Source organism: Notechis scutatus, chromosome 3, assembly GCF_049901735.1.
Source record: "Notechis scutatus isolate UNSWTSFEM ecotype Mainland chromosome 3, rNotScu1.2, whole genome shotgun sequence".
NCBI classification, from domain to species: domain Eukaryota; kingdom Metazoa; phylum Chordata; class Lepidosauria; order Squamata; family Elapidae; genus Notechis; species Notechis scutatus.
The window spans coordinates 182,977,337-183,002,492 of record NC_142011.1 but is presented as its reverse complement, the minus strand read 5'-3'; the positions used below and the strand labels follow the sequence as shown (position 1 = coordinate 183,002,492).

Here is a 25,156-nt window from a genome sequence, read left to right as displayed (position 1 = left end):
CTGTGAGCTGACATATGGCCACACCTGAGCTTTACTGCACATATATACAGCCTTCACATCAGAATGAATTCTCCCAAACTATGCACAGTCTTCCATAGTATGGCATGTGCTGCTTTTCCTCTGCTTAAACTCTTTGAACTATAGAAAGCTCAACAAAAGGAAACACATTTGCCCTTTCTATATAAATAAATTAAACTCTGCTTCAATTCAAGCTCAGCTTATGGTGATTTCAAGCATAGCTCATGTAGGGTTTTTTTGGCAACAAAAATGTTTTGCTATTGCTCCTCATGGCTTTTTTTAAAAAAACTTCTGAATCTAGCTTATCATACTGGAGCATCCTTTTTGAGTATGGAGTAGATCAGGTCTTAATTTCTGAATCCAGATAAGATCACATAGCAAAAGAAATTAAATTATTAAATTAAATTAATTATATTTGAATTCCAAGCACTCTTTTGGACTGGAGGATATTCTCCTTTCTTGTTGAATTTTTTTGGAAGTAACTCTTTCTCATGTTCTGCTAAGATCCAATGGAAAGGCAGAAAAGTCTGTCTCCCTTCTCAGGACGATGGCTGAATATATCACTGAAGAAACATAAGCCTGCTTAGAATAGATAAGAGACCAAGAACTAGAATTCAAGGATGAATGATTATAACATGTTCTTGTAAATCTTTACAAAATGTTTATGCTATAACCCATATCTAAATTTGGCAGTTTTGGAGGCCTACAGAGTGCAATTTTTTAAAAGCCAATCATGTCCTTTTAAGGTAGAATTGTATTTGTTGGTTAAATAATTTTTACTTTCCTCTATATTCTTTTGGGTTGCTCCTATTCTGCTTTGGAAGGTTGGGTGACTCTCCAGAACAGACTTGAAGAAGATAAGTGGGATGGAAGAAGGAAGAGAATGAAGAGAAGATATGTACAAAGAGTCAGATTGTATAATCTTAAATGCAGTAATATTATTGCAACAACTCTGCTTTAGAATATTGAATGATCTTTGGATCTAGCTGTTCTTTAATACTCTTCATCACTAGGGTGGAAGAATTCTAATTACCTCCGGAAGTTCTTGCTTTTGAATATAGAGAATGCCATGTCTCCTAACAGTGACAGATGTCTTGGCTTTGCCAATGTAACTTTTAATAATAACTCCACATGTTATTTCCTTTATTTGTATTCAGTCTGTTTATATAATATGATCACTCTACTGGATCTGTTGTCATCTGGCGTATTGCCAGACCCGACCATCCAAGTAGAGAACAGAACATACTAGACTGTATTGCCTACAAGGCTAGTCAGTTACATTCAGACATAATTGCTTCACCCAAAGGAATTGTGCCAAAATTAAGGATATCCAAGCTAGTCAACTATTGTATATATTGGATCACTTCACAAGCAGCAAAAGAAAATTAGTGATGGCAAAGCTGCTTTTCCTTTCCCAACAAGCACTGTTAGCGAGGGTAACTCTGAGAAAGAACAGTTGTCTCTATGCCTTTGTTAATGAACTTTCTGTATGGTTGGCAGGATGCTGCGTTGAATAGAGCATTAGTCTGATCAGGTGGGATTCATAAATGTGGAGGACAATACATTAAGTACACATCACCTATCGCCTTAATTCTAAATACTTGAAATAACACATCTGTCTTCAAAGAGTTTTGAAATATTGGTGCCAAAGTTCTTTCAATGTGTAATGGTCTGTGAGAATAACCTTGGAAAACAGGAAGAGGAGATGCAGCCTAGGTTATGGTAAGACAAAAGATGTCTTGGGCTGTAGAAGGAATGGGGAGCATCTCAAAAGGGACCCTCCCTAGTTCTTTAGAAAACAAGGGTGAAAAACAAGAGAAGGGATTTAAAACTTGCAAGCTATGTACGATAAAAGTAGTGTTAGATTTATTATTTTGGTTTCTTGTCTGGACTACCTTGAAGGACTGGCACAGTGAGATCTCAAAGCCAGCTTGGTGTCAGGCTTTAGATCAATAGATTTAAACCAAAATCAATTAGTTTCCCCAGGATCAAGTCATACCAAGTCTACTATCAAGATAAATGAAGCGAAAGGAATGGGATAACAAGGACTACTCCAACTGAACTATTAAAAATTGCCTCCTAAAATGAAAGGATCAAGACTTTTAAAAATTTCTTATTAATGGTTTTTCCCAGAACTAACAAGAAGATGTATGTTTTTATGGTAATTAATTATTTTACTAGTGTCTTTTAGGAAACTAGTTTCAGAATGCTTATCAGCCTCAGAACTGACCCTTACCTCATGGTTAGATCTACTGGAAATCAATGTAAAACAGTCACATTATTCCAATATGCTGATATTCACTCAATTCCTGTCACTCTTCTTATTCCCTGGAACCTTGACTGTCTTGAATACAAGAATTGGGAAATACAGTAGTGGCATTATACTCTACATAGAATATCATTCACAGATTTAATTAAATTTGAAAATTCATGGAAGTATTTCAGAATATGGCAGCAGGAGGAACCTCCTTTCCTTACAGGCACAATTATATCCTCAGATGTTAGTGTAATTATTGATGTAAGTCTTCTTAAGCATATTTTCAGGCATAGTAAGTCTTTGGAAGAACACTTATTTTTTATGTGGCAGATGTTGAAAACTATAATACTACCTAGCAAAAGAGAAGAGGACTGCTGAATAACATTTATGAAACATTTTTAGTGAGTGGAAAATATTCGTGTTGTTGATGTGCAAGTTCTATGTATAATTACACACACATGCAAGCACACATGTTTATTCAGTTATTTTCATTTCCATTAATACGTGTGCTTATTTATGGTTAATAGTGTGAATCCAGATTGGTCATTCTATGAACAGATGGTACACTTCCATTTATGGAAAACACTATGATTCAACAGAGGCTTTCTACTGGAATCAGGCTAAGTAATATAATTTTCCTTGCCACCCCTGTTGCTCTGGAGAATCCCTGGTCTGGATGAAGTTTTCCACAGAGTGTATTGGGGCAAAGGAGGATGAAAAGGAATCTTAAAATTGTTTCCATCAAATCCTGCTCACATTTTCCTTATTTTGAACTTACTAGTTTCTAGTACTGATTTCTGTAACTATCGCCTCCTTTGTGAATGATTAATTTGTCTGAATGACAACCCTAGAATGTTTGGATTTATTTTGGTCTAGAAGTTCATAGCTTCCCAGCTATGGTTAAGTCTGTCCATGTATTATGAGATGGAGTTTTCACTGGGTCATCTGACTGTTATTTGTGTTCAAGTATGTGCCCTACTAGTCTTTTGTCTGTCTGCATCATCTTCTGCATCATATTGTACACAAAACAATTAAAGCTCTCCAAAACAACTTAAATGAACCAAAAGACCCAGTAGTCCAAAAGGGAAAAAAAAAACCAGGAGTCATCTACAGCAGGTGTAAGCACTGTGACAGTCACTATGTAGGAAGACAATGTGGTGACATTATCTTGCACTTCCTTCTGTTAAGTACCCACAAGAATCTCTTATCGGTATGTTTTAAATTAATGAAAGCAGAAACTTGGAAACTGTCCATGAATCACTAAATTTCCCCTTGTTGCATCAGCCTATAACCCTGTTTTCAAAGATGATCACCCAAGGTGGCTCAGAGAGGGGTAGTGTCTTATCATTAAGGCATTATAATGCTTGCTCTCAGCATCTAATAAACATCAAAACACTATTTCTAAATATGGAGGCCTGATTTATCTAGATTTCTAATAAGCACAAATAGACTTACTGCTATTGAATTTGTCTCTTTTGTAAGCCATCAAAGTTATTGACTATTGTAATATCTCAGGGAAATGAGTTCCATGAACAAATGAGTTCTGTAAATTAATTATATGTTTCGTGCATTTCTGTAAGTTAATAAACATAGCTGATTGCCCAACCTCATCTTGAAAATCTCCAAGGAAAAACATTCTACAGCTCAACAATTATTCTATTGCTGAATTGTATAAAGGCAGATTTTTTTTCCTTCATTTTTCTGAACTAAAATTTGAACTTCTATAGGAGTGGGAATAGTAACGTGTCCATTTTCACGGTCTAAGCATGTGTTCTCCCCTTCCTTCTCCTCTTCATCTCCCTTACTTACTTTGCCACCCATTTCCACAGGCTCTAGATGGCTAACAATATGCTGCAAACAACAACAAAAAAAAATCCCAGAAAACCTGCAATTCATATAAATATAAAAAATTTAAAAAAAACTTCACCAAGAAATATAAATGCTTACAATCCCATATTCAAATCACAGAACACACTTCTCCTGTACAAAATAGGTATTCAGCATTTTCTGGAGGCCTTAGAAGGATGGGGATGGTCTAATTCGGTGGTGGCAAACCTATGGCACATACGCCAGAGGTGGCACGCAGAGCCCTCTCTGTGGGCGCATGCGCCATTGCCCCAGCTCAGGTCCACCACATTTCTCTGTGGCATTTCTCTCCGTCATTTGCAGGGAAACAGAAGCCTTGCAGTTTGGGCGTGCATGTGCGCAGTTTGGGCACTCAGTGCCTAAAAGGTTTGCCATCACTCTAATTTCTACAGAGAGGGAGACCAGCTAATGGAAATGCCTGCTTTGGTTGTTCTGTCATGTGGCAGCTTCGTAAGGACAAGATCTATAAGAAGTTTATTGCATTTTAACAGGTGAATGGGGACAAATGAATACAGGAAAAGATAATTGGGTCTGGACCACGAGAGAACTTAAGGATAGCCACCACATTGAATTGCATCTGTAAATCAACTGATTACCAATGCAGCTACCAAAGCAGTGAAATCATCAGCTTCCATGATTCATTCGTCCTGTGATACTTATAGAAACTTAGAAATTCCTCCTTCCTTTCATCCACAATAAACTGTGACTATGGATGGTCTTATGGTGGAATGTAGCCTGGATTCCAAGAGGGAGGAACTGCATTTCAGAGGGCCAAGAGATAGCGAAGTTTAGATAGTTTGGTTGGGAGAAAATGGGCTATGATAGGTCCTCCTTAGCAATTCTCAGAGTGTATCTTTAATGATGCAAGTATAGATTTCTGTTTATAGATTAGGAACCTGCTTGGAAGTAACTCTATGTGTCTTTCTTGGTTTTTGGTGCCTGACAGGACTAGAACCCAATTCTCTCTGATGTCATTCCAACATCTTAACCTCTGCCTTATAGTGGCTCTCAAAAAATAGAAAACCGAACAGTTACAGTAATTAAACACAGTATATAACATTAGTTGCTGAATCACTACTTAAAATCTTAGTTCATTTTATTAGCTACAAATTCTTAATTCTGTTTCTTTCTAATGAACTACCTTTTAAAATTTCATTATCTTCACGATCAAAAACACTTATTAATATTTTATCATCTTCTGCAACTGAAACAAAATGCATTAAACAAGATCTACTAATTTCCTGAATTTTTCTTATGCCAGTAGATATTGCTATGCATACAGAATGTCCCTTTGGATATTATTATTCTTATTAATCACTGCAGTATGTGAATGAAACAGTATGTGTGATTTATATCTTGTACATTTACGTCTATGTATATATATATGTATCTCTCTCTGTGTGTAATGAATAGCTTCTGAGATAGTGAGATTAGGAAATAAAATGTAAAAACAATAGGTCCTTTATGATGAGTGAGTTCAAATATGTTGCCTAAGATAATGTGTGTGTGTGTCTTAGTTTTTTTAAAGGTAACCAGCCTTCATCTTTCCATTTGTAATGCTTAAAAGCAAATATGTTTCCTTTATGCATCTTTAAGGATCCTAATGTTAGACCATTCTGAGATGAAATTGATCATTCATATCTGATTGAATATAAAGAATACACTGTAAATAGTGACATCAATACTAGCTGTATTCAGATGCTGCTAAAATCAGAACCCCTTGTCTGTTTTGGTTAAATTTTGCACCTACTAATGTCTCAACTGACATTTCCAAAAGAAATTGTGTACATGTACAAGAACATGTGGAGAGGCTTCCACTTATAATCAGGATGTTGTGAATGCTGAGTCCTCTTTAATATTCTGTAACTTAAGTACCGTGTTTCTCATATAATAAGGCTGGGTCTTATTTTTTTTTGAGCCCCGAAAAAATGGCTAGGCCGTCTTTTCGGGGGTGACTTAATTCCCCCCCCCTTGCATCTTCGGGCGGGCGGCAACGGCTTGGATGTTGACCTCGGCGTTGGTGGGGCACTTCGTATCGGGGTCAACGCAGGCAGCACCATATCTGGGTGTGCAACAAAAGTACTTCCTAACGGCAAGCCCCCCCACCATTCCCCCCCATTTCACGTGTTTCAATATAGGCCTTAATTGGGGGGGAGGGGCTTCATTTCATTTCATGCCTATAAAACATGCTGGGACTTCCTCTTGGGGGAGGCCATATTGTTGGAGAAACAGGGTAGCAGAATAGGGAAAACACCCTAGAGGCAGATATGCAATATAAGGATATCTGAAGAGGGATCTAAAGGCCTTAGGAATGGACATTAACAGCTGGGAAACCTTGACTTCTGATTGTTCAGCTTGGGAGGCTAAAGACGCAGCAAAGCCTTCTCCAATTCGAAGAGATACTCGTTCGGCAGGCTGAGGTAAAGAGGCAGTCCCGGAACGAGTGAAATTTGGGGAGTGGACTGTATCTGGAGACAGAGTGTATCTGTCCTCAGTGTGAAAGGGATTACCACTCTCGAATTGGCCATTTTAGCCACACTACATGCTGTTTTAGGACCTCTTTTCAGAGCACGATACCATAGTCTTTTGAGACTGAAGGATGCCAATAGAATGTAGCAGAGGTGGTATTCAGCTAGTTCTGACATGTTCTGGAGAACCGGTAGCGTAAATTTTGAGTAGTTCAGAGAACTGGTAAATATCACCTCTGGTTGGTCCTGCTCCCATCTATTCACTGCCTCCCGAGTCCCATCTGATTGGCTGGATCTTCTTTTGTTGCCCTGCACAGGAGAATGGAGCTGGAAAGCAGGTTAGTGGGGTGGGGAGGGAATGGGATTTTGCAGTAACCTTTCCCCAGCATAGGGGGGGGGGGGAAATGGAGATTTTACAGTATCCTTCCATTGGAGTGGGGTGAAAATGGAGTTTGTAAAGTATGCTTCCCCTGCCACACCCACCAAGCCACACCACATCACTAAGCCACACCATGCCCACCAAGCCACACCCACAGAATCGGTAGTAAAAAAAATTGAATACCACTACTGATATGTAGGTTTTCCTTCTGCAGATGTTAAGACAGCAACGTTGGCAGAGAGATTATCAGAAACACTGGGTTGGTCATTGTATCTCCCCTTTGGAATGCATCCACCTCAAAGACCTATGTGGGTTTCCATTTTACTTGCATTCAAGCACTCTTTAAAAAGACCTTTCTCCCAGATTTTTGGTTAAGATGGATGAATGGGCCCTTTTGGTGAACAGAACAGAACAATAGAATAAATGAACTGGAGAGGATGATAAAAGATGGTTTTGTTCCTTTGGATATTTTATTGTGTTGTTTTTTCTTTATGGAATTGTTGCTTTTCTAACTTTGTGACTTTGCTCAGAGTTGTCTAGAATTGGATGGTTTAGAAATTTAATAAATAGCAAACAAATGAATAAAATAAAAGGCACAAATAAATAGTGTTCCACAAATTAAACACTGGAATGGGGCTTTTGTGGAAAAAGAAATCCTGTGTAGGATTGGAACTATACATTTAAAGACATACTGGATCGACGGAATCTCAACAGCTCAGGTCTTAGGTGCTTTTCAAAAGGCAACTAGCCTTTCTTTGTTTTTCTCTGAAGACTTTTTGTTTCTCCTCCAAGAAGCTTTTTCAATTCATTCCACTGTGGAACTCAAATTGTGTACTTCTGCATTAAAGGCAGTATTAAATACTTGGGAGTCGTTCTAACTATGGGACTTATCTCTAAAAACCTCAATCCAGAAGGAATACGCTTTCAAAAAGAAAAGTACTGAGCAATTTGATTTATTATTTATTTTGTATTTAGTTTTTAAATAGGATGGTCATCCAATTAAGGAAATGATTTTATTGCTGATCTGTGCCTTTAGCAGTTCATCAGTTTATTCATTGATCACACTAATAAATTGGAATATTATCTAAATCCCTAATATAGACTTTTTGAGCTAGTGTAAGAAGTGTGAGATAAACAACTTAATAAAAGTGCCATCAGGGGTATATTTAAATATGTTTCATTTAAGGATGGGATATAATTATTGCTGAGAGTTGATTGAAGAAGAAAAGTACATAAGAAAAGTGCATACATAATGGCTGGCTAATACTGGATAAAATTGGTTCGATTTCTAAGCCTTGAAACAGGATCTAACAAATTTTACTTGTAGTACAGAAGTAATGTAACATTACTTACACTACAAAAGTAAAAGAAATGTGAATCAATATAGAGTAAAAATAAAGAAAAAAAAATAGCTACAAAAAGTGTGCAAAGAGTTTCAAAAAGAAAAAAAAAGATCAAGGAATAACTTCTGATCTTTTTTATAGCTGTTAAAACTTATTCCTTCTCCTCATTAAAATTACATCATAGTTCTCTTCTTCCCATGTTCAACCACTTTTAATCAGCAAATCCACAAATCACCAGTTCAGTTTTTCCCCCATTTTCAAGAAAAAGTTCATAACAGGTTTCCAGTCTTTAATAAAAATGTTATCTCTGATCAAACAGGTCAGTCTTGCCACTTCATATCTTATGTGATATTTTCTATAAATATAGAGTTCTTGTGGTGTTACTCAGGTAAGACTTAAAGTATATGTTGGGTAAAAAATCTCTAAGAAATTAAGAATAGTGCAAATTTAACAAAACAGATGGTTTACACATAAACAAGGAATTGCCAATTTCTATCAAATTCTATCAGTACACAATGCCTGAATACTTTTTTTTCTAAATTCAGAAGTAGAATTCCTTATTACATAGTGCTATGATAAAGTTTCTTTCAAATGTAGATTTACAGAAAGAGCCAAATGAACTTCTGCATTTCTACACACAGAGGCCGCGTAGTGCTTGCCCAATTCAAAAATCAAACGTATCCAAATACGTCATTGATGAATACTTGGAATCTAGGAACGTTCAACAGAAAATGGGGCTGTGATATGGAAGAACAAACATTACATTCAGTTTTGCTACTGCTGAATGTTTAAAGTTGATGGTAAAGTTCTTAGTGTTTTATAGCTTTAGCTTCACATAATACTTTGGATACTTTATTGTTATTTAATAACTTTAATTCTTAAGAGACAGAATTGATACAATTATAGGTTATAAATTATAAATATAAATTCAACATGAACACTTTCTTTTGGAAAACCCAGCTTTTATCAATTTTACTTTTCCCCCACTTTTTCAAATAGTTGAATCAGGCTTTGAATGTAACCTCAAAATTACAAATGTATGTTCTGTTTCAAAAGTTACGTCTCTCTCTCTCTCTCTCTGTGTGTGTGTCTGTCTGTCTCTGTCTCTGTCTCTGTCTCTGTCTCTCTCTTGTGTTGAGAAATGAGTCGGTAGAAATATTAAGGTGGAGACAATGTGCTGTAGCAAAACTGTTTCAATATGAAAAAGGGTTCTGGCTCTTCTATTTTGCTCCTTATAAATTAGGAAGCCAGGGTGGGGACAGGGAGATGGAACTTATCTTTGTGATGGCATTTTAATGCAATATTTTAATCCCAAGCCAAATCCTTATATATGAAATCACGATTTCCACTTTATGTTGCCAGAGCAAAGAAAACCATTTACTTCTGCTATATTTGCCATCATTAGGACTTTCCCATATTCATACAGTAGAAAAAGGGTTGAACTCATTCCTTCTTCAAAAAGAAAAAAGAAGGAAGGTGAGTTTAATTGTATAAAGAGGAGACAGTTTCCTTTGTAAAAGATTTTGTGAGCTGGTATGATGATTACAACAAATTTGTTCCTCAAGAGGATGAATAAATAATCAACATTCTTTTCCTTATGAATCCATATTTTAGTTAGCAGGCTTATAGCAACTTTCAGATTTTTTTTTTTTAATCAGGGAAAGGTGATGAGCTTTGGTCCCCTGGGAATTCAATTGTGAAAACAATCTTGGTTTTGTACATGCTAATATAGATCGTTATTCCCTTTCACATATATTGCAAGATGTTTTAAATTGTGGCTGATCTTTTATGCAAATAGCTGTCTTATTAGACATTGTGGCTGCATGTGCTAATGTCTCAGTGGGTTTCTTGGGAGTTTACTACCTAACTATCAAAGCAGTTGAAATGAATGATGATTACTGAGCAGCTCTGAAGGAACAAAGAAAAGTCACAGCAGTTTTAAAGGTATTGGTTGCCACAAAATCAGTGACAGTTTGAAGCACATACACATCTAAGTGCTTCATCTTACTAGCCCAAACTACTACTTTGTTTTAAATAACAACATTGACATTATGTTCCATTAAGTATTTTACTGGAAGTTCAAACATTTTTTTTCATTGCTGATGTTTTGTGGCAAATATTAAATTGCAGTAAACATTTTTTTTAAGTTAGCTCTTTCTGATGAATGAAATAAAGTATAACCTGGGTGTAATACCTATTCATCTAATTGTCTCTGTTTTTATTTCGTTTTGTTCCTCATATCTGAAATTGAAGGTAGGATAAAGAGGGACAAAATAAAAAAATGCATTTATGTTATTTATCTGTAGTTCCATTGTGTGTGCGCGTGTGTATCGATAGATAGATTTTGTATTTAAATTGTTATGTGTAGTTCCAGTGTGTGTGTGTGTGTGTGTGTGTGTGTGTGTGTGTGTGTGTAGATAGACAGACAGACAAACAGAATCAGCAGGGGCAATTATAAATGTTCCATGTAGGAATATATGAATAGTTTATGAGTGATGCTCACAATTCAAAGAAAGGGGATAAATCTATTAATATCTGTAATGTATCTTTGAAGAGTTAAAAGATAATTAGAGCTTTCACAGAAGCTATAGTGTAGTTATTTTGAAAGACTGATTCTTTAGAATAATGTTGAAATGCCTTGTTGATGCAGGCATTCATCTGATATTCCATGGTTTAGAAGTTTTTGAATGGTACTATACAGGGGTAGGATTCTACAGGTTCGCACCTATTCGCTAGAACCGGTTGTTAACATTCTAAGCAGTTTGGTGAACCAGTTGTTAGAAGAAATTACTGGCCTAATCCTGTAAGGAAGGCAGGAAGGAAACATTCTGGTGTTGCTTACAGAAACTGCCTCTCTGTTAATCCTTATTACATTCTTGGCAGGTCTGGACTTCCTGTCTCAGGAACGTCTCTGGAGTTTTATTCCACTCCTTTGCTGGTACTTTGCTTGTGTGGAGTGACCATTCAAAGTTACAATGGCACTGAAAAAAGTGACTTATGACCATTTTTCACACTTACGACTGTTGCAGCATCCCCACAGTCATGAGAGGCCAGGCGAGGAAATGGATGCCTCAATGTGAATGAAGTTGAGTTGGCCACGCCCAGCCAGTCACATGACCACCAAGCCATGCCCACCAACTAAGCCACGCCCACAGAAACGGTTGTTAAAAAATTTGAATCCCACCCCTGGTACTATATATTACAGATCAAGTTGATTCCTCCTTGATTTGCTAATATCCCCCCCATCCACTGTGTTGTTTAAAATTTCACAAGGTTTCTGCTTCCCACCACTAATAAGAGAAGGAGAATTAAAATAAGTCACGGACTTTTATAAATATGCTTTTCTTCTTAAGGAGGGTGAAATTTGCTGTCAGGTGACTGGTAAAACCTTAAGCACTTGTTGCTTAGGTCATTGAGACAAAGAGGACCTTTCAGGAATGTTAGGAAGAAACTATTGGAAAATACGAATAGAATCAGGATAAATTTCATTTTGTCAAGCAATGTAACATATGTGACTTGAAAGAGAGAGATTTAGTTTGTTTCACCACACATTCACCAGTCTATGTTCTTCCTGAGGTTTTTCTATTTTAGAGAAACTGCAACAGACAAGAGAATGCAATCTAGGCATAAGCTTGCATCACATTCAGTTTACAATTTAATTGTCTTTTTGAGATTATAATGTGATTGACAATATGTGATTCCATAAATAATTCCTGAGAGTACATATTAACAATTAATTTTACATATTGGAAAGGTCATTGAATTTGGTGGATTTTACATTCAGATAGAGTATGAAGTCTTGTTGATCCAAATCAAAACAAGTAATTTTAAGTGGTAGTAGTCATGCATTTATATGGATTATTTTCTCCACAACCAAATTCTGTTTATATTTTCCCTGCATTCTCCTTATTCCCTGTATATAATGTATTGATTGGTTAGTTATGTTGCTACATGAGACCTACATTTAAAATGGCTGTGAAGTTTCTTAAGCATTTTTAATCTTCTATTATAGAGTTCATAAATACGGAAAAATGGGTAGAAAGGATGCTTCTTCTGCAAAAATACCTGTGGATCAATACAGAAAACAAATAGGTAAAAGTTTCTTGGATTTTATCTTTATCCCTCTCATCTTATATAAAGTTTTGCATTAATACTGCTTCCTAATGAAAACACAATGTAGACTTGTTTTCCTTTTAAAAACAATCATGGGAAAACATAATTGCTATTATGTTTCTACAGTGTTGCCTATACTAGAAATCTTGTGGTTGGGATGGGTTACAAAATGGTAAATAAATAAGAATAACTGAATGAATATAGGCCGGGGGTGTCAAACTTGATTTCATTGAAGGCCGCATCAGGGTTGTCTTTGACCTCGAGGGGCTGCGTGGACGTGGCCAAGGTGGATATGATGTCATATGTCACTCGTGTCGAGGGCATCTGTGGCGGCCCGAATGCTCTGCCAGTGCAAATGAGCTCCTGAGCTCTGTTTTCGCTGGCAGAGGCACTGCGGGCCAGTCCTTTTCTATTTCTAGGGCAGCCCCATGGGCCAGATCTATACGCTCAGGATAATTTTAGGGTCAGTTGGGATAAAGTACAACTGATTCAGTGTAACATCTTAATTAAACTAATGCCTGATAATACAGTTAGGAAGCTGTTGAAGACAGCAACAAAATGGACAAGTGATTATTTCATTGTGCAGCCAGTCTCCCAAATTCCAATATAAATTAAAAAGAAAAAAGAAAAAATAAGGAAAAACAAAAGTAGCAAAAATTTAAAATGAATTCCTACTAATCAAAGAGTTAAAATCAGTATATTTTATGATGCTCTTTCCTGTCTCCTCTGCATTGACAATAAACCCATTTTTAAAAAATTTTCTAGCAAAAGAATAAAATGCTGTGGGAAAAGAAGACCATAGCATATTTTTTTTTGGTTCTAACAGTTCATGTTCAGGACTTTTAGCAACTACAGGATTGAATTTATAGAGTTACATCCGATTGCTGTATGGTTTTTCTTTGGTTTGCTGGGAATAATAGATATAAGAAAGAGTGTTCCATATTTTGTTCCTAGATATACCTTTTCAACTGAAAAGCATAATTAAGATCTAGGAAACATGTCTCAAGCGCCTGTGGAGTGTTCTGTTGTCCATTTTTAATGTCAGATTTCTTTGGAAACTCAGTAGACATTGATGTGAATGTTCCAAAAGTCATCGTGACTTCTGTACCTACTTATTTATAAACTGTTTTTTTCCTATTTGTATGTTTGTGCAATGAATAGCCAACCCCACCTTGAATTTATTACATGTTGCTTATTATATCTGCATTACAACAGGTACAACAAATTTCAGTGAATCTGATAATGTTTTTGCTGCCTTTAAATGAGTTGTTAGGCTTTTGAAATTGAAATAGATTTGAACTCCTTAACCATTTCTCTTCTGATATACTCATTTGACATCATATCAAGTTCAAATGTTTCCTTTATAACACTTTACACCTCAGACCATGTCTAATTTGGGGGAAGCAATTTCAGCAGTCCACCCAAGAGTTTTGTACTTCTAATTTGATGAAAGTAAAATGTCTTTTTCTAGCTTAAATACAGATATATTTACTATCATTAAGCTTTCATAAATCAGAACTGTACTTTGTGTGTGCCTATGGTGAAGTAGACTGAGAGCAACAAAAGAATTCAGGCAATAAAAGACTACCTATTCTACACTTTTGGAAATAGAGATATTCATATCTACTGTATCTTTCTTGAGATGTTGGGGTACTTATCTACATAGTATAAAGTGAAATTTGCATTGATAATGAAAAATAAGTGATTCATTCCTATCTTAGACTGGAATATTTTGTTTGCACTCACTGCTTCCCCTGGAGAAGTAGATTGTCTTACTCCCTGATGCCTTGAATGCTGGAACAGTATTGTCCAAGGACATGAAGACCTGATTGCTAAGTGTCTACGATGTTACTCTTTCAAGGCAACCGGGACAGTTGGAGAAATGCCCACTAGCCAATTACAGTATGCACCAAAGATAGTTCTGGGTGACTGGTAACTGAATTGTAATTTTGCAAAGCATCATAAGCTGTCATAGTTTGCCTTCAAGGCACATCTTGGCATATTTTACTGATTAAATTACCAGCAAAAATCTTGGATAAATATTTCCAACTCACTATAGGCTATTAAACTCAGAGTCATGGCTTTGAGGAGAGATACTATACATATTTGTTTATGTATCATCACTGTTGCATCTTAACTCAGCAGACGCAAACTGAATATAGATAATTGTCTCTGTGAGCAGCTGTGGAAAAGACTACAACTGTGCAGATCCTCTGAAAAAAATGATGTGCACTATACAAGCAGACATGCATTAAAAAGCCCCCCTTTCTTAAAATCATTAAAGGAGTCATATCTTTTTCCACACTTGCACAGTTGCTTCATAATCTGTTGCCGTTTGTCTGTACATTCAGTTAATGAGGCAGTTCTACCAATTTGTTTATGGCTGCTTCAATGTTTCAAAGTGGTGTGCTTGTATGAGCTTTTGTACAAACATTTTGAAAGGATTTGCATAGCCCTAAGCTTGCTAAAAACAGAGACTGACTATCAAGCTCATATAATAAATATGGACTGTTGCCTAAAAAAAGAAAATAATTGATAAAAGAATAATATTGGTAAAAGAATAAAAATATAACCACCTGAAAAAGATGTGCATGATATCATGATAATGCTGTGAGTGTCTGATGCAGAGGTCGAGAAAACTTCCCTTGTAATGGAGTTTTTTTTACAATAGAGGAGTTTGAAACACTACTTAATAACTTTTAATAATTGAACTATTTGATGAACTTTAATTAGGACAGAAAGTTGTAATTAATCACTGAATGAATCATTATCAAAAAGTGTTCAATTGATGTCCAATTTTGCCATTAACCAATATTGTTATTTAATTACTTGAGGAAACTGATTCTTTTGTTATAGTAGACCGAGCAAAACCTTCAGAACACATACTGTAATGGAATAATGAACATAAAGTCTTAAACATATAAGTCATCTCCATAATAAGTCATCTTCATAAAATATAGATTAAAAATGCTGCATATAAAATACATACTGTGTGCTGTAATGCAATTCATATATATTTTTAAAAATGACTTTTACTACCATTAAATCTGAATTAAGTCTCCAATGTTCCTTTGTTCTTTGCCATGCAAAGATAACTGAAATAAAAATTATTTCACAGATCTAGATAATGGCAGTTGTACAACCTGACTTTTCTTTGTCAAAAGATAAATTCAGTAATTCACAAATTAAGAAACCACTTCTGTTTTTCACATCCTTGTATTAATCACACATACAGTTAGAAGTATATTACTTCTCATGACGCAAGACTACATTGTAAGAATGTTGGAATATATAAACTCAGGAAGAACTAGTCAGGATCCCTAGTGGATCTATGATTGCATCATAAATTGAATTTTTTTTTTCTTCCACTACCATAGAATTGTATTCTGTGAAAGTCTCCCACTGTTATCCATTGTTTTTCCTTAGTTATAAGTAGTACTGGAGAAGGAGATAAAATTTTCCAGTAAATTCCCAAATGCTATGTGTAGCTCTTCATATCTGGACTATGATATACCCTTAGGTATGACTAATTCTATGGAAGTTTTCTGCACATAATTTTTTTTAAGTGCCTTTGAATGCCAATTAGAAGGCAGCATGGATTCCAAATATATAACAGCAAAAAAGGAAATTTGCAAAATCCTCAGTAATTTCCTTGCTGTGGTAGATTACCCACTTGCAACATTAGTTCTTTTTTTTTTTTGAAGTCTTAAAACAATTTTATTTACAAATTTAAAAATGTACAATTTCAAAAATACAGAAACAATAATAACACATAATTTTTTACATTTGTTGTCAAATTTGGTAAGTCCTAAAAATCATTATTGGCTAGTACTAGTCACATCTTATACTCCATTTATTTTCACGTTGGGTTATAACTACTCTTCTATTATGAATACATTCATGTTTTTTAACTAATAAACACAGAAAGTATTATAAATGGCTAATAATAATATAGTAGTAACAGAGAAAAGAAGGTTTAAAACCTTTAACTGTTTTTATATACTTAATATATTATAAACCGCTGCATATAATTTGTATCTTAGGTTCATTTACATGTTTCCCCTTTTATTATCTACCAACTTATATCATTTATCCCATATCCGGTAATAATCTGTATTCTCCTTCCCGTTAATTTTAAGCATAAACCTCTCCAATTGGGCACACTCATTTGTTTTCCGAATAACAACCTGTATCGGTGGTACATTCGGGTTTTTCCAATATTGTGCTAGTGAGATACGTGCCACAGTTAATAAATGGATGGTCAGATATTTTACTTTAGCGGAGTAGTCCCCTTTGATCATTCCCAACAAAAATAATTCCGGTTTCCACTCCAGCCCATGCTCTATAATTTCTTCTATCCATGTTTTTATTTTTACCCAATATTTCTTTATCTCAGGACAAGTCCACCATGAATGAAAGTATGTACCAAATTTCCCTTTACATTTCCAACAGCAAGGATTGGCTGTCGGAAATGTTTTGGCCAATCTCGAGTGCGCCAGATGCCATCTGTACATCATTTTGTATAGATTCTCCTTGTGTGCTATTGATTTGGTTAGTGTCAGGTTTTTCTGCCAGATTTCTTCCCAGGCATCCAGATCAATACTATAACCAAAGTTTTTTTCCCAAGCTAACATGGGACCTTTCACAATTTTTTCGGCCATTTCATATTCTAATAAATAATTATATAATTTGGAAATTGAACTTTTCTCAGGGTTTAAAAGTATTTTATCCAAATATGTATCTTTTATCTCAATTCCATATTCCTTTACGTCTTTATTGTATCTCAATTTTATTTGAAAATATGACCAATTATCAAAATTATCTCTTGTGATTCTAATTTTTGTTTCGTTTTAATTCTTCCCTCGCTGTCTAATATTTGATAATATTTTAAGTTTTTTACTGATGTCCATTGTGTTTAAATGAAACATTGCCTCCATCGTTGAAAACCACCTCGGGATTTTAGTATAATTATTCTTTCTTATATCAGTTCAAACTTTAATTAAAGACTTTCGGAATACATGTCTAGTAAAATATAAATTGTTTTTACTATTCGGGTTCCATAGAAATGCATGGTAGCCTAGCTGTAAATCATGTCCCTCCAGTTGTAAAATCCTGTTATTCCTTAAATCAATCCAATCTTTTATCCACACTAATGCTGCTGCTCTATAGTATGTCTGCCAGACAGGTAGTCCGAATCCACCCTTGCTTTTATTATCTTGTAAATAAGTTTTTTTAATCCTTGTTTTCTTCTTTGCCCAGATAAATTTCATCACAAATGTCAGCTGGTGCTCCATTCAAAATCTAAGAAAGAAATACTTAGACTTCATTAATCAGAGAAAAGATATCTTTTACTGGAAATCAAGTGGTAGCAACAAAAGAATTCTAAATCTGAGAAAATGGGCGCATAAATCACATATACAAAATAATGGCAACGTTCCCACCCCCAATAGTTCAATTGGCTCATCCAATTAAAAGTTGTGTATATCATCATGTGGGCATCTCCAGGTGGTGATGAGGCCTCTGTCTGTTGACCTTGACATATTTTGATAAAGAGTTGCAGCTGCGCATAGCATAGGATAGAAACCTAAGCAAGAATCTACCTCCCCCCCAGCTTATACAGTTGTGGTTTGTAACACCTCCAGCTCACTTCCTTAAACATTTCCCCCTCCTCCCCCCATTACTTATGACAGCCGAAAGATGCAAAGCAAAGGGAGAAAATCTTGAAGGCTGACATTCGGCCCTCCTGCAAAAGAGACGTTAGTCCTAAAAAAGATAAAAATAGAAGGTAATAGAAAATATACATGTAACACCATCATACTATTTTTTAGGGTTTATCAGGATATTTAGTACAAAATGCCTTGATAAGCTTAGGAGCTCTAACATCCTTCTCATTCACCCATTCAGATTGGGAAGGAGGAAAATGTTTCCAATTCAACGTTCTTCCATTTGGCCTACAGGGGGGCCCCTGCAGTATTCATGCAAATGATCAATCAGGTGTTGCATGAACATTTATACAAAGGGGTGTTGGTTTATCTTGATGATATTCTTATCTACAGGAGACTCTTGAAGGCTGACAACAATTTCATCTAAATCTTTAAAGAATTTTTTGTCCAGTAATATCGGAATTGCTTGAAATAAATATAATATTTTAGGTAGAACATTCATTTTGATTGTTGCTATTCTACCTAATAATGAAATTTGCATCTTATTCCAATTTTCCAAGTCCTTTTCAATCTGTTTCAGTAATTTGGTATAATTATCCTCTCGCAGATTTAATGTTCTAGCTCTTAACCAGATTCCTAAATATTTAATTTTATTTACAATTTGTAATCCCGTCTTTTCTTCCGTTTTGTTTTTTTTGTTTAGTATTTGTTATGTTTTTAACTAGCATTTTGGTTTTTTCCTTAATGATTTTTAATCCTGCTAATTTACCGAATTTATCTATTTCATTTAGTAGAGCTGATCCTGAGCCTTTTGGATCTTCTATGACAAAGACTATATCATCTGCAAAGGCTTGTAATTTATATTCTTGATTTTTAATTTTAATTCCTTTAATTTCCTTATTTAATCTAATTCTGTTCAACAAAGTTTCCAAAATAGTTATAAAAAGCAGAGGTGAAAGCAGACATCCCTGTCTGACTTCCTTCCTTATCTCCAATGATTTGGTAATTTCTCCATTTAATAATACATTGGCCTTTTGTGTGACATAGATTGCATTCAACATTTTTACAAAATTATCTCCAAAATCCATCAAATTAATCTGCTTTTTCATAAAGTCCCAATTTAAGTTATCAAAGGCCTTTTGTGCATCCAGGAAGACCAAAGCCACTTGGCTTCCTGGATGCTTTTCATAATGTTCCAATATATCTATTATTTTTCTTGTGTTATATCTGATCTGCCTCGTGGGAAGAAATCCATTTTGATCCAGGTGAATTTTATTACTGAGTATTTTTTTTAATCTTTCTGCCATTACTGCCATAAATATTTTGTAATCTGAGTTTAAAAGGGATATTGGTCTGTAATTCTTTGTTTGATTGGCATCTGTGCCCTTTTTCGGAATCAATGTTATGATGCTTCCTTCCAAGATTCTGGTATTTTAGCTTCCAGTAATACCCCATTGCAAACCTCTAATGGCATTATCTCTTGTATATCACCTATTTCTTTATACAGCTCATTTGGTAACCCATCTGGGCCTGGCATTTTGTTTCTTTTTCGTTTTTGAATCACCGCCTTTAGCTCATCTAAACTTATTTCCTTATTCAGCATCTCTTTTTTGTCCTCTGATATTGGATAGAGAGTTCCTTCTTTCAAATATTCTTCTATTTTATTTAAATCAACTACTTCTTGTTTGTAAAGGTTTTCGAAGTACTCTCTTACAATTTCCTTTTTTTTCTCCTGATCTGTCTCTATTATTCCATTTTTATCCTGTAATTGGTATATCGTTCTTTTCTGATTTTCTTTTCACTTTGTTCTTGATCACCTAAATAAGCTCTTTCCAATTCACAATCTTCTTCTGGCCCAGTGATACACTTACAACAACATAATCAATACCATAAACAACTTGCATTTGGCAGTGAATTTCAACTGGTGTGATTCTTTCGGCAATCAAAAATCAATCAGGGCAGGTTGCTTAAACCATACCAATGAGTATTTTACTGCAGGTTTCCATTTCACAAACAACAGCAACACAACTTTTTCTTACAGCAACTGTCCACCAACTGAAGTGAAAGAAAAGATGCTAAAGAACATGTCAGAGTTTCTAGCATATCAGTACTGCCATCTGTTGATGATTTATAATATGGGGATAATATGGGGAGAACAAAGTGGATGACCAGTGACAGAAGCTGACAAGTTTCATGTGAAAAAGGTTGAATTGATCAAGGTCAATGGGTGGATCTTTCAAAAGAAAATTGTTGTGAAGTTTGGCATTTCACAGAATTGTGTAAGGTACATTACTAATGTTCTACTAATGTCAGACGTTTTGTGCAAGACAAGTTTCTCGCATGGCAGAAATGAAAGCTTCAGTAGTTGAAATTTGTCAGCAATTGTCCCGCTGTGAGAATGAGCGTGAAGAATATCTACACAGCATCATGTCAGCTGATTAAATATGCCGTTGTCATTGTAACCCAAAAACAGTGTCAGTCCACAGAGTATTATCACAATGTTTCACTTGTGGGAGGAGGAAAATTATAAGTCCAGTAACAAACCCTAGTTTAACTCATGATAATAAAAAACAAACCTTATTTCCAATTTTAAATATCAGACTGCGTTCTTTCAGCTAGTTTGTTTCCCTGCACATACCTGCAGGAGGAAACAAGAAACTCCCAATATGATGGTATAAATCAGGATTTTAGACTCATTATCATTACATATAAACATAGCTGGAGAGCTGATTCTGTCCAGATACTAGACTTCTGTAGTTTTGGTCACGTTTTGTGGTTTGTTTTGCTGGGGAATGGGAGTCTCTGTGTTAAGGGACATAGTTTCCTAGGAATAGTCCCACTTGCAAGTTTCTAAGTAAAAAATTCCTGGTTGTAAGTTACATCTTAGGGTTGTAATTGATTTTGCGTAACTTGCTTTGACTCCTCCTTTTTCAGACTCCTGGCAGTTGGTCTGTAATGGCTGTGGTAATATCCCTTCTTAGATAGATTGTTTGGATTTGTTCTATTGGGTCTAATGGTTTTATTAATAAAATCTATTTTGGTTCGGTTTAGGGTTTTTTTTTTGTACTTCTTGGTACCATGCGCCATATGGTGGCATCTATATACTAAAATAAATCAGACCTCAACACCCAAAAGCTATACTTTCATACTGTGAAAGGAATAGAAATCAGATGGAAAAAGGCATAATATAGTGTTCAATCTGGTAGAGTAAACAAATCTTCCAAACAATTTGTTTGAATTAATTAGTATTTCACTGAAAAAGCCTCAAAGGTGATTCTTGTGTGTTAATTTCTACTTCTGTTTCCCACTGAACTAAATCAGAGCTTTTGCTGCGGATTTCTGAAACCACATCAAGCAAATCCATTAATGTTGTTTTCTTTATTATGCCTACTGTTTCAAATGAATGTGAACTTTGTCTTGTTGAATTTTTCCTTATTTTAACATCCTGAACAACTTCAGTGCACTATTGCCAACTTCCTGTCTGTTGGCAGAACTAAAATTTAAAAGATTTTTGAATAATTTTAGAAACAAAACTATAGATGATAAAGTGGGATTTTTATTTGCCACTGTTTTTCCCTAAAAGTTTTCATTAGGTTTGCTCTAATAATAAAAACTAACTTGCTCAGCTTTTCAGCAACAAAACTCATGAAATAACAAAGTTCACAATTCAGCAACAAAGTTCATCAGCCAAGTTTTTCAGCAACAGAATTTTTATTCTGTTCATTAAACAGCAGTGAAATTAAGCACCAAATAACTATTACAATTTTAAGAATATAATTCATATGAAAGCAAAGACTATCCTCTATAATCACAAGATCAGAGAAAACATTTTTCTTCTCTATTATGTGTTGGTTAGACCACACATAGAATACACCATCCAGTTTTGGACTTCTGAGGAAGCAATGATGGATGGAAGATGACTTTGCTTTCACGAGAACCACCATAGCAGAACAAGAAACCAGTGAGTGGATCAGCACCTCAAAATTCCTCTCTCTGGATATGGTGAAGATCTGGAATCTCCTACAAATGAGCCATACAGAGGTTTCCCACAAAGAAGACCATAAAATGGTCTCTGATGCTAGAATTCTGAGAGCCAAGAAAACCCAACTATGTCCAAGCCATGACTTGGAGCTTTCAGACAGACACTGGGTTTGCCTATTTCCTTTTCTAATCATTTTTGCTTGTTAATTGCTTTTTGGATTTTAAAAATCTGTAAAATGACAAGTTATCATACTGGATTGCTTTCCTTCAATTGTCATTGAAAGAAGTTTCATGTAAGTTTTAAACAAAAAGGATAACTATAACACTGATTTTGTAAACTTATAAATAGACTAAGGGACCAGATGAATGGAAATATGATTTTGAAATTAATTGTAAGAATCAGTCCTGATGCTTGTTTAAAATCCCATTAAAATATATGAATATTGTGAATCTAAATATAAGAAATCTTCTGGTGGAAAATGTGGATTAGAGAAAACCTGATAAGAGGAGAGATTTTGAAGACTGAATAATAGAGGCAATGATTGTTTAGTAAGGATTCCTTACATTGGGCCTGATTTTTATAGCCATTCTATAATTCTGAGTAAAATTATCATTTGTGCAGTTCAGAAGTTCTTCTGGATGTTAAAAACCAAGAATACCATTACAACAGATAATTGTAAAATCTCTCTGAAATGCTCAAACTTGTTCCAGCCAATCAAACCAACCCAGTATAAAATTGGAAACCTGCTGAAAAGAAAATTAATAAACAGTGGAGTAATTTGAAATTACAAATGGGCGAGCCAAAATATCCCCCATGGAAAGAAAACAACTTGTTAGAATTGGTGGAATCAGTAAGATTGTTCCTCAACTTCATCACATGTTTTTGGCTGTGCCATCTGTGCTCTATATCAAATGAAAAAAATTTGCAGGTAGATATTTCCCAGTGGCTTTCTGACAATTATTTTGTTGAAAATCCTTTCCCCTACCGAAGTCTAAGCCCCAATAGCTAAACAGAAAGGCTTTGGAATGGCATTTATACCTAGATAAACAGATGCGGAGTAATATTTAATTTTTATTCTGCATTTTGCACACACTGACATTTTCATGGCTGTCACTTTTCCATGATCTGAAAATTTGCAAAGGTAGCATTCCATCCATCATTTTCAACACTTGCTTATTCTGTGTTTTTTTTAACATGTCCAGTACAACAGTCCAAAGCTGCAGTCCCTTTCTTGACTGATATTTTAGTTAATATTTCTCCATACAGTTGGAGCACATTGTTTTGCATTTTTCTGCTCATGCTCCATCTGGTTATAAGTATCTACAGCCTCTATTCTTTTATGTAAACTGATATTGGTGTCATTTATTTTATGGTTGAACTGTTAAGGCCTGTCAAGTGACATTTATTTTGAAGGAAAGTAGTTTAGAATTACAAGTTCCCTGAAGATGATATAGTGCAGAAATTATGAGTGATTCAGAGAGATTGAGATGATACAGTAGTTTGCAGTGAGGGGAAAATATTGTAAGAACAATTCCAAATAATGCCAATGAAGAGGAAAATATGGAGGACAGCTGTGGAAACCAGTGTAGCTGCAGAAAAAAACTTTCTAAATATGTAAAGGCAAGAAACATGTCTTCAAGCAGAAGCTAGATGTCCATTAGTCTACAATGCTTCCATTTGAATTTTTGTATTGACCTGTATAGTAGGCTTTGTTGAAATAATATCATGTAACATGTAATATAGATTTAGCAAGAGATAAAATGGATGCAGCAGTAAATGGGGAGAGCTAACAGTGGGCGCTGGGGGTTGGGGACTGTTGTTGCCGTTGCTGCCGTCATGTGTGGGACCTGGTTGGCGCGTGTATCTCAGGGGTCCCTCAGAAAGCCGGGAGGTGAGAGAACTGTGCGGCCCAGATTAATTGCTTTTGGGGGCCATTTCTTCTGCGGCCCACCAACATTTTTCCACAGCCCACTGGTTGGCGACCGCTGTTTTAGAGGGTTTTTGAAGCACTTGGAGATTTATCTGTGTCCTCAGGGTCACCTGAGTAATGCTCCTGGTTCCTGTAGTCAAATGTATATCCTGTAGTAAAGGCAAATTCCTTGTGTGTCCAATCACACTTGGCTAATAAAAAAATCTATTCTATTCTAGTCTGCATTCCCCCCCCCCTCTGGAAAACTATTCCTACTCTCACACCATTCAGAGGGTGTTGATCCAAATTGTTCATCCAAATTGTATAGCTAAAAGTCTGTAGAGATTCTCAGTCTCAGCAGATCATGATTCAAATGACTGAGAATCTGTACAGACCATTACAAAGTAACGCATCACATGTAAACAGAAAGATATAAGCCTAATATTTAAAACTGCTTGAATGCAGACAATGGTGGGAAGCTTTACATAGAATATACAACGATGAGATTCATGGCAGGGGTGGGATTCTACCGGTTCAGACCATATCGGGTGAACCCCTTGTTCTGACAATCGGCTGGCTCCAAACCAGTTCGCTTTGGGCCCACCCCCTGCCCTCCTCTGCTCTTTCCTGTCCTTTATTTCCTGTTTTTAGAGCTTAACTGATTGGCAGTTTGCTGCGCCCCAGCTGTTTTATTCACAGGGGCTGCAGTTGAAGAGCTGAAAATGGGCTTTTTTTGAATGTGGACTGCGTGCACACAGCACACATTTGGCGTGCACGTGTGCAACCAGTTATTATACCGGTTGCATTGCACCCTTGATTCATGGGCCTTTTGGACCTCTTTTCCCTGTTGCTCTATTTTAGGATGCAACATAGAAATAGGAGCTAGAGGTAGTCCTTGACTTACAACCACAATTGGGACCAAAACTTTGGTTACTAAGCAGTGCAGTCATTAAAACAAGTCATCACATGACTGGACCTGATTTCACAACCATTTTTACCATCATCATGAAGTGAATCGCACATTTGTTAAGTCAGTCATATCATTAAGCAATTCCAGCTTTCCCCATTAGTTTGCTTGTGGAAGCCAACTGGCAAGGGCCTCAGTAGGGACGCTTCAACCATCGTAAATGCAAGCCAGTTGCCAAGCACTCAAATTTC

General features: G+C 35.7%; 1 protein-coding gene across 7 annotated transcripts in view; it reads left to right on the top strand.

Annotated features, from left to right (window-relative positions):
- Nucleotides 1–25,156, top strand: part of TRIQK (triple QxxK/R motif containing) — a 57,344-nt gene that overhangs the window by 8,796 nt on the left and 23,392 nt on the right. For 5 of the 7 annotated variants that reach the window (XM_087962000.1, XM_087961998.1, XM_087961999.1 and 2 more), the window contains one exon: nucleotides 12,344–12,423. The exons of the other annotated variants lie outside the window; for them this stretch is intronic. In XM_087962000.1, coding sequence (XP_087818126.1) covers nucleotides 12,363–12,423 — 61 coding nt within the window. In that variant the 5' untranslated portion in view covers nucleotides 12,344–12,362. The remainder of the gene's footprint in view (nucleotides 1–12,343; nucleotides 12,424–25,156) is intronic. 7 annotated transcript variants of the gene reach the window in all.